Genomic DNA, 11,006 nt, shown 5'->3' on the forward strand with positions numbered 1-11,006 from the left:
CAGTGGTAGTGGGCTCTTCTTTGGCGTGTTCGTGGGATTACCTCGGTTTGGTTGTTGTGGTTCAGTCGGAGATGCGGCGGCGGGCCCCTGGGGCAACGATGACAAGCAGTAGGGGCTCCGTTCTGTGGTCTTCCACGAGGCTTGTCTTGCATAGTTCTTTTTTGGATCTTTCCTTCAGAGCCGGAGCGGAGCGGGGTCGCCTCGATGCGGGTGGCTGAGTTCTGGCATGGATTTTCATGTACTCCTATATGGCTTCTATGGTGTGTGTTGGTTCGACATCGACGTTCGTTCACGGCGAAGTCGAAGTCGCTTGCTCGGGGATTAGGATTGGCGATGAAGCCTGTTTGGGGAGAAGTGATGATGATGACGCGTGCTAGCTTGACGAGTCACTCTTTGTAAAGATTTGTGTGGGATATCTGGATGTGCTGCTCAGCGGTTGGTGACGATTTTTTTCTGGTTTTTCGTTGATTAACTGAGCAATTCTCTTCTGCTTAATTAATGAATGAGACAATTTTTTTGCCTCTGTTTAGAAAAAAAAACTGCTTGCCGAGGAAAAGCAGCATGAAGCCGCAGAGCATAGTCAGCGAGGTGAGGGAAAGTATACTGGTCAGAGTTAGAGCGTCGACGCCTTCTCCAACAAAGGTGGGGAAGGGGTAGGGCGGGGCGGTCGCAGTAGCAGCTCTTCCCAACGGTCATATTTATATCTACGCCACTAAAATTTGCAAGAGCAATATCTTCCATGATACTCCCTCCGTTTCTAAATATAAGTATTTGTAGAGATTTCATTATGAACTACTTCCTCCGTTCTAAATTACTTGTCGTGGTTTTAGTTCAAATTTGAACTAAAATCACGACGAGTAATTTGGAACGAAGGAAGTACATACGGAGCAAAATGAGTGAATCTACACTCTAAAATGCATCTATATACATATGTATGTAGTTAGTGAAATCTTTAAAAAAACTTATATTTAGGAACGGAGGGAGTATATAACCTTACTGATTTGTTAGTATCAATATACAATAATGCCGTGCAGTGAATGTGGTCAGAAGAAAATAGACCAGCGGGAAAGGTACGATGCTCCTTGCATGCATGGGGACCGTTGGTAAAGGAGCAAACTTTTCTTAACCGGACAGCCACAAGCGAACGGAAGAAAAGCCCGTGCCTGGCCAGTGTGTCTGCTAATCTTGTCGTTCGTCTCGCCCGCGCGCGCCGTGCTGTTTCCTAGCTCTATCCTGCCCGCACATGCACCACCACGGGACCTAGGGGGCACGATGGATGGACACTTAAATCTGGTGGTATATATATATAGAGAGAGAGAGCTAGCCTCGCAACGAACCACATTAGTACAACGTAGTGAAGAGGGGGGGACATCCACTTGAGCATCCTAGCTTCCAAGTGCCAGTAGCGCCCCTTGCAATGCCGCCAGGTATGAATGAAGTAAATGTAATCCGGGTTTAATTCGATTTTATCCTCTATATTGTCCCAATTCTTCAAAAAAATAATCACTTTCTTTCTTCAGTCCACCGGATATATAGAGCATTTTATAAACTTATGATTATGCGTACATTGAGTTTCTAGCGCAGTTAATTAGCTTTTCACCATAAATCTCATTAGGCGCCTTTGCATTCGTGTTCTCATGTTTTCTACGATTAAGCTACAAGATATACAGAGCGAGATCTAGTGAAGCAAAATTGAGTAGTGGATAATTTTAAGAGGAACCTCAAACTTTTTTCATGTGTATATAACATGGAAATTTCACATGAAATTTACATACTCTGATTATGTTTAGACAAGATACGATCTGAACAATGTAGTTTACACAAAAAAGTACTCCCTCCGTTTCTAAATATAAGTCTTTTTTTTACAGATTTCAATATAGACAATATACACGCATTTTAGAGTGTAAATTCACTTATTTTGCTCCGTATGTAGTCCTTATAAGAATCTTTAAAAAGAGATATATTTGGGAACGAAGGGAGTAGCCAGGATGCAAATGCATGCACACCGGTTATTATTTTTCTACCCATGCAATGTTATCTGTCCAGGGATGTTAACATAGGATTTATTGTGTTTATTATCAAGAAAAGAAATGTGGACATTGCGGATCATGGACTAGTAAAGGATGGACGCCGCCCCGCCGTCGTCGCCAAGTCAACTCACCCCGGCGAGCGGGCTGTCTACTCCACCTCCTCATTCGGCCCGGATGGAGTTTGCAACACCAGCGGCCTCAGAGGAGCTTGGGCTGCCGATCCAGTCCACGTCGGTGCACCCACTGCAGAGCCCGCCTAGCCATCCTACAGGGTTGGCTGAACTGCAAGCTGTGACTCGCTCAACGAATGGCTCGCCGACAGTGGTTGGGCCTTTGGGGATGGTGTTAACGCCGACATCACCACCCACGGTGATCTCGTCGTTCGGGATTATAGCGCCGGCCTCCCCGACTCCTACACCTATGTCTTTATGGCATAGTGAGAATCATCCGGTTGCTGCTGATGACTCGACATCCATAGATGAGGACTCCAGGATGCAGCGTCAAGCTTCACACAACCTAGACTACTCAGAAGGTACACCATCATCCAAAAAAATTCTTGATTTTCCTAGTTCATGTATTTCTTCAGTTCTTCAATCACTAGGTGTAGTATTAATTAGGAAAGAATGATGATGATATACATGTGTCTTTTAAGGCACTCAAACATGTGGAGATTGGCCAGTTTATGGTTTTTCCCAAGGTTACAAATACAAAAAAACCTACCACCTTCGATGTAGAAGTGGATGGCACATCTGACGGTCTCGCTCATCTTATTGGAGTAGTGTGAGAGGTAGGTTTAGATGAAGCTAGATACGATTGGATCCATATGTGATGTCATGACTTCTAACCGTAAATCTCAATCCCACTACTCGAAAAAGAATAAAAAACCGTCTAAAAGGGTGATGTTACCCAAATCAATGCATGTTTCCCATGAATAGGAGAGGTCTTAGAGACTTGGTTAAACATGCTCGAGTATCGCTGATTACCTTTGGGATATGGTTTCCACTTTGTCGCGGTCAATAAACTCGTCGACATGACTTTCCCGTGCATGTCCTTGATCACCTCTCAGGTGGTTACGACTTCAGCTGGCACTACCTACCTCCGCGTGGCAGATTGGGCGGCATTTACTCAGCATTAAAACTAGCTCCCTGGATCGGTTGACCTTTTTGAACGGAAAGTTTCATATTAGATTTCATATTTGAAATAAGGCTGAGAACCTCAGCTGTAGCTAAGTTGTTGTGTATGATGCTGCCCATAATGAGCATATAACAGATTTTCTTAAATTGGTCAATCTTGCAAAAGATAATCCATATCTATTCTTATATGTGGGGATTTTAATATCCTGAGATTTCAGCATGTAAAAATTACCAATTTTACACTCACTAGTCTTTCTTAGTTAATACTGTCATTGATAGCTTAGTCCTTAGAGATGTCAGAATGTGAGGAAGGTACTCCCTCCGTAAAGAAATATAAAAGCATTTAGATTACTAAAGTAGTGATCTAAACACTCTTATATTTCTTTACATGGGGAGTAGTTCTCATGGGCAAATAATCTTAAACTCACAACATATGAGAAATTTGATCGTGTACTGATACTGATTTACCTATGGGAGGCTGAATACATTTTGGTCCCAGCTTGGGCTCTTGAGCGTATTGAGCACTGTTTTAAATAGCCCGCTATAGCTCCGCTATAGCACGCTATAGCGTTTACAAAAGGTCTTGCGCTAAGAGACTTTGGTCCAAACAAATGAATAAACATTTTAAATAGCGCGCTATAGCATTTGAAAGAGGTCCGCCGCTAAGATGCTTAGCGCGCTATTTAAAACTTTGGTATTGAGGCACTTAACTCATGATGCACCCCTTCTTCACGCAGGGGTCACAAATCACAACGCCTCACGGATGCAAACACCAATTCAAGTCGAATTGAGATGGATGTACCGTGACGGTTCTGAGGACCTAGTTAAAAATGTTTGGAATAGGCTGGTGGCTGGGCGAATGGTAGAGTACCAGAACCTGCACCCGGCGTCAACAGCTGAGGTGATGAACGCTTAATACTAGCGGCGTTTATAAAAAAACATGGACTTTCGGATATCATTAATGACCTAAAACATTTAGAGAAACACAAAGTACTTTCATAGGATGGCTAGTGGCCGTCATTTTTTTTCTCGAATACGCATGAGAGTGCGTATCATTCATTAAAGAAGGAGGGGGGAAGACTCCCCGAAGCCATAATTACATAGTTCATTTACATGTCGGATTTTCCGACACTACCGTCTAGAGGATCTCAACCGACTATGTCTCGACGTCCCACCTATCTACCTGTACCTCTAGTCCATCCTCCTCACCCTTCAGCAGCCCGGCCTTCACCCACATCATGCCCTCATCCATAATCCGCTGCCTCACTCGCGAGAGGGAAAGTGTCGTTCCATTGAACACGATGTCATTCCCGTGCTTCCAAAGTAACCACATTGTCATGAGGCACTTGGCTCTCGTTGATTTCCGGTCCTGGCATGTCGAGTCATGTCTTGTACACCACGCGCTTAACTCCTCACTTGTGAGCGGCTCGAGACCTGGTCTACCTTTGATCAATCCCAACCAATGCCAGACTTGTCTCGCGAACATGCATCCAATTTTAAGGTGTTGGATGGTCTCCTCCTCCTGGTTGCAAAGTGAGCATGTATCCTGATGTGGTAAACCACGCTTGGCCAGTCGATCCGAGGTCCAACATTTGTTCTTGAAGGCGAGCCAAGCGAAAAGTACATCCACATTCTTGGCCCGGATGAGGACACAATTACGGGTCACCAAATTTAAAGCTTAACAAATGCTTGTTCTGGTACATGAAGAATTTCTTTTCTCTCTCAATGAGTATTGTACCGAGGAAAGCCCTCAAGTTTTTTATATCGAGTTTTCATTTCATATAATGAGAAGAAACCGATAGAAACCCCTCATTTATTTTTTTCGAATTGAGGGGCCATGCCCCTGATTTCATTTCATATAATGAAAAGAAACTGATAGAAACCCCTCAAGTTCCTGAGGCAGAAAACGACCTGGAGCGGTAGATCTACGTACGGGAAGTAGCTATGGCTATTATGTGGTTAAAAATCTTAATGATGTTGTATCTTGTTGATGTAAACATTGAGTTTAATAAAGACGCCATTTGTGGAAGTAGATATATTTTTAAGCAATTTTTTTAAACAAACTTAAGCAATTATTATGGTGACACGTGGTGTTTTAGCGATTGCATCCTACATTTCCTTCGGTGGTACTTCCTCCGTTCCATAATAATATAAGAGTGTTTTTGACACTAGTACGTGTTTGGTATGCAGATGCAGTGGTTATCGATGTGCAAAATGAGCTGCATTCTTCAGGAGATGGGGTGATCCCCAAGGTCCGTGTGAACCTCCGGCGCGTTGCGACCGACCTGTTCACGCCGTACACCGTACCCATCGGTCCTTACCATGAAAGCGCGGATTCCTGGCAGTGGACGGAGGTGAAGAAGAGGGCCGTCCGCGATCTAGCAAGCGGGGCTAACCTCTCCGGTCTGGAGCGGGCCATGGATAGAGTGCGGTGCAGAGCTAGGGGATGCTACACCCATCTGCCGGAGCCGGACAACCACGCCGGCGACTCAGCAAAGTTCTCCCGTATGCTGCTGCATGATGGGTGTTATCTGGTTAGCCTCTTTGTAGACTGCTACCTGCAGTGTGAGGAGCCGACCGGATCACCCAGCAGTCGGACTCGGACCATAGTGTCCAGAGACAACACGGTGGTGCGGGACATCCTGTACCTCCTTGAGAACCAGATACCTCTGTTTGTCATCCACGAGATCCTGAATTACTTGAGAGCACCAGGGGAAGTGACATCCGCTGTGGAGTGCATCGCGAGGCCCGTCGAGGAGCTGCTGCAGAGGCAGCTGTACATCAGCAAGACGCCGCGGGAGGCGCCGTCGACGTCCGTCCACCTGCTGGACCTGGTGTACTGCTACATGGCGTCGCGGCTGCAGCAGCAGCAGCAGGAGGAGGAGCGGACAACAGGCCTTCTAACGGGCCCATGGCGCCGGGCGACCGAGTACCGCAGGTACGCCAACCTGCTGTTCAAGCGCCGGGCCTTTGGCGCCGGCGAGGAGTGGAGCATCCTCGACGTGGAGCTCGACGGAGGAAACCTGTGGATCCCTCTCCTACGCGTGGACAGCAACACGTGGACGCTCCTGCGGAACCTGATGGCTCTGGAGGAGCAGCAGGAGGCCAGGCCCGTGACGGCCTACTGCTACTTCATGTCGCAGGTGGCGTGCACGGCGGAGGACGTGGGGCTCCTGCGGAGCGCCATGGTTGTCGAGCATTTCCTGGGCAGCGACGAGTCGGCCGCACAGGGCTTTGCCTGTCTGTGCCACGGCATGGCCCTGGACATCGACAACCTCCAGCGGAACTACCTCAAGCCCATATGGCACGCCCTGGAGAAGCGCTGCGGCGTCCCGGCGCACAACTTCAAGGGCTTCTTCCGCGAGAAGCACTGCGGTAACATCTTCTACCGCGTGGTGTTCTTCATCGCCATCCTCGTCTTTGTCTCCCAAATGGTGCAGTCCATCTATGCGGTTATCGCCTACCACAAACCCAATACTCGTCTTCTTGCATGACGTTTAGGAGCACCGCCGAAATTACGGCCCAATGTTTCGTCTTCTCGCCTTGTTGTTTGCGTGGCTACTTAACTTAAGATTCTTCCTGCTGCTTTTTGCATATTATGATGGTCCTTTTTTCTTTGAAAGGAACGATCAGCATTCCATTATAAAGTAGTGCTGGCAGAATCTCCAGCTACACAGTCTGATACAAAGGATGGAATTTTGTCAAGCCAGATTTCCCATGTACGTACGTACTCCTACTCATGGCTATGCCATGTGCAGCTAGAGTGTGTGCAGCATGGTTACCTTCCCGGTTACAATGTTTGACAGATACATCAGGTAAACCAACTCTAAGTTGATATTTGATATCTCTAAAAATAGCACCTAGTTGTGAAAGATTATAAATATTTGACATTACAGCCTGCTTTAGCAATAGAGAGTCAGTTTCTAGCTATTATTAGCCGATCACATCCCATCTTGATTGCCGCGTTCACGGCATAGAGCATCGCCAATGCTTCAGAGTGCAGAGCATCTACTAAGAGCATCTCCAACAGCCGCCGGACAAGCCGCGCGCTAAAAGCTACTTTGCCGCGCGCCCATCGCCTGGTTTGGCGCGGCGGGCAGCGCTGGCTCCAGCAGCCGCGCTAAAATGCAGCACGCGCGGCTCTCGCACAAACAACATATGCATTCCAAAACAGAAGCAAAAGATCAAACACAAACAAAATAAATCAAAATAAATAGTTCAAATTCGTTATTACAACTCAAACAAACAGCTTATCGTTCAAACAACAAATAGTGCAATAAACACAACAAATAGTTCAACAATACAATATCGAACTCACAAATCATGATGATGCTTTTTGTCGTCCATTTCATGCCCACCACTCCTCAATGAGATCTTTCTTGAGTTCAGCGTGCGCTGCCAGACGTCGAATGGCATGATAGGAGGCAACAAAATGGGCCACCCTTTCAGCCCTCCGTCGCACTCGCACGGGATGTCCCAACAACTCATACTGAGAGTAGTCTACATCTTGGCCACACTCATTCTCGATGATCATGTTATGCATGATCACATACGCGTGCATGATGTACCAAAGCATTTTTTGATCCCAAAATCTAGCCGGTCCTCTCGCAATAGCAAATTGGGCTTGCAAAATCCCAAAAACTCTCTCCACATTTTTTCTAGCCGCCGCCTGAGCATTGTGAAAATCAAGATTTTTCCTACCTTCCAGCTTTTTCAACGGCTTCACAAAGGTTTGCCACTTTGGATAGATGCCATCCGCTAGATAATAGCCGTAGTTGTATGTGCGGCCATTTGCTACAAACTACACCGGTGGCAAATCACCATTTGCAATCTTATTCATCAGTGTTGACCGGTTGACAACATTGATGTCATTCAAAGATCCAGGCATTCCAAAGAATGCATGCCAAATCCAAGTCTCTTGATCGGCCACCGCTTCAAGGATTATAGTGGAACTCTTTTTTTGGCCGTGGAATTGCCCATGCCATGCCTTTGGACAATTCTTCCAACTCCAATGCATGCAATCTATTGAGCCAAGCATAGCAGGGAAGCCGCGAGCTTTGTTCATCTCCAATAGACTTGCGACGTCTTCGGCATTGGGAGATCTCAAATACTCCTGGCCAAACACTTGCACAATTCGGATTGCGAAGCGCTTGACACACATGATGGCTTGGCTCTCACCCATAGCCAAGTGATCATCAACTAGATCAGCCGGGATACCGTATGCCAACATACGCAATGCGGTTGTCACCTTTTGAAACGTGCTATGCCCAGCTCTCCGGCGGCTTTCCTCCTTTGCTGAAAAAATTGGTCATGGCTAGCCAGTTTCTCTGCAATGCGTCTGAACAACTCGGTGCTCATCCTAAACCGGCGACGAAAGTAAGACTCTGGGTATGTGGGATTCTCCACGAAATAGTGCCTCATCAATCTGTCATGGGCATCGATCCTATCCCTCCAAATTTTCTGCCGACACATAACCGAACCACCGTGCTTCGGTTTTTTGTTGATGTGCATAGCTAGGATCATTGCAAGATCATCCTCCTCTTCCATATCAAATTCTTCTTCGGAAGAATCATACGACGAACTCATCTACAATGTTCAATACTATGCTATTAAAACTACAATCAACATGCACCAAATTCATGAAGTTTGAGCAATACATACCTTGCAGGCGTTTTGTCAAACACCTTGCGGGCGCCGAGCGGCAGCGAGCGCCCGGGCGCTGTTCGTCGGAGGACGGACGCGCGCGAGGGGTGGCGGTGACTAGAGGGGGGTGGGGGAAGCCGCCGCGGCACGGAGATAGGCCGGGGAAGCGCCGGAACGGTCGCCGGGTGGCGCGGGCGGCGGCGCCGCCGCGGCTGGAGGGGGGAGGGGGAGTTGCGAGCGAGCGCGCGAGAGTCCAGCGCGCGGGAGCGGGCGCAACAAATAAGCGGCGCGCGATGGAGTTTCGGCCCGCGCGTTGAACTACATATGCCACGCGCGCGGTTTTTGCGCGCCCGCTGGAGCCACTATACCGGTTGCGCGCGCGCTAAAATGGGCAATTTTACAGCGCGGCGCTTGTTTGGCGCGGCTATTGGAGATGCTCTAAGTATTCCAGGTTTCGTGCTCCAGCTGCTATTAATGCACCTGTATCATTTCTTGGAATGAAGCCCCAACCTCCAGAATGAGTTTCCTCTTGAAAGGCACCATCAGTGTTAAGCTTCATAATTCCTAGTAGAGGAGGAGTCCATCTTTGGATAGTGTTCTGTCTTGAGTATTTGCTTGGCTGCACATTTTTCAGAGCATTAACAAGATAGTGGTTAATTGAGAAACATATTTCATCATTCCACCTGAGTCTATCTCCCACATTAGCTTTGTTTCTCTGGTGCCACGACATCCAAAGGAGAATGCACACACACACACACACAAAAAGTCATTTGCCTACAGTGCCTTTTTGTGTGTGTTTGACTTTATGTGTGTGTGTGTGCGCGTGCGCGCGCGCGCGTATGCGCGTGTGTGCTCCATACAAACTTGTGCCTTATCTTTCCATTCCACAATGATAGCATCATAACCTCTACCTCTGTTGATAAGTGGTGTGAAACTATCTCACCAAACCAGCATCAACACTAAACCTCTTCACCTGTCAATGGGAAAAGTGATCTAAAGCTTGTTTAGTATTACAAAAAAAATAGTCGCAACGGTCTTAAACAATAATCTTAGTTATGCAATACGTGAAGATCCTGATCCACCTCAATAAGCAAAGGCAAAATTTCAAGCAAAGCATCACGCTTGTGTCAGTTAACCAGCTGCAGGTTCAGAGTTTCAGTTAGGATTTCTGTCAGTTAGTTTGTTCGTCAGTTAAGAACTGGGAAAAGGGGATGGACTAACTTCCGACTGTTCTGTTTTTAAGCAATAGATACGAACGCCTTCCTCCCCCTCTAATTATATGCATACATGCATTAGAATGAAACTCTATTCTCTCACGTGGAATACTCTCTCTAATTACAGGCATGCATGCATTAGAGGACAAAATGCTGGTGTCAGACTAAGTTCTCTTTATTTTGAAATTTTAAAATGTTCTGTACAGGGCCGGTGCTGAGATTTTGGGGGCCCTGGGCGAAATTAGAATCGGGGCCCTAATATAAACTCAAAATAATAATCAACATGTGCATATATAAATTTTAAAGTCTCTTATTCCTACTGACAATTGTATAAGTGTACTGCAAAACCAGTATGTTAACAAAGCTCTAGGGTTAGATTAATCTAATCTTACTATCATCTAGGTTTTGACAAGGAAATTGCAAGCATCATATATTTTATAATTTTCAACACAAAAAATAATTTTTACTGCTCCCATTGCATAACCAGAACTAGTTTACACAAAATCAATTTGCCATGCACTCTTGGGTTAATTTGAATCCTCCATTCCGTGATTGCCCAACTGGAAACCGTCGTCAGTCCATCGATACTAGGAGCGTGTTTGGTTGCCCGCATAAGGCCCAACCAGACCCACGCGGGAAGGAATCAGGTTGTTTGGTTGGCCTGTATACACTATTTGGCCTGCACAGCACGAACTTTACAGCACGGATCGAAGACTTCTCCAGAGCCAGGCTCATGCAAGGCAGGGGCGGCGCTGGGCTCCTGCGACCAGGGAGATGGCGCGAGCGCACACGCGTCTCCGAAAAATCAGCGGGACGGTTTCGGCTCACCTCCCGCTGATTCGGTCGCCCTATTTAGCCCCATTCTCTCACCGCCCAAAGCCCCGCCACCCTTCTCCCACCCTTTTGATCTTTCCCGCCGACGCGCATCGGCACTGACTTCCAGGTAAGCGGAGCTCCTTCACCGGCTGGCGGTCTACGGCGGCGGC

At 47.0% G+C, this 11,006-nt stretch overlaps 1 protein-coding gene across 1 annotated transcript; it reads left to right on the forward strand.

Moving 5' to 3' along the window:
- The first annotated feature begins 1,344 nt into the window (after positions 1–1,344).
- Positions 1,345–6,809, forward strand: LOC119313348. The gene is made up of 3 exons (XM_037588929.1): positions 1,345–1,427; positions 2,089–2,562; positions 5,354–6,809. Exons 2-3 carry the CDS (start codon positions 2,124–2,126, stop codon positions 6,655–6,657), a joined length of 1,743 nt encoding a protein of 580 aa, XP_037444826.1. The 5' UTR covers positions 1,345–1,427; positions 2,089–2,123; the 3' UTR covers positions 6,658–6,809.
- Positions 6,810–11,006: the final 4,197 nt, after the last annotated feature.

This window comes from Triticum dicoccoides, chromosome 1B (assembly GCF_002162155.2).
Source record: "Triticum dicoccoides isolate Atlit2015 ecotype Zavitan chromosome 1B, WEW_v2.0, whole genome shotgun sequence".
NCBI lineage: Eukaryota > Viridiplantae > Streptophyta > Magnoliopsida > Poales > Poaceae > Triticum > Triticum dicoccoides.

Excerpts from the sequence above, each read along its gene's own strand:
- LOC119313348 (XM_037588929.1), top strand. The coding sequence starts at position 2,124 with ATGGACGCCGCCCCGCCGTCGTCGCCAAGTCAACTCACCCCGGCGAGC. Across the intron at positions 2,563-5,353 it reads CAACCTAGACTACTCAGAAG|ATGCAGTGGTTATCGATGTG; the intron begins GTACACCATCAT and ends TTTGGTATGCAG.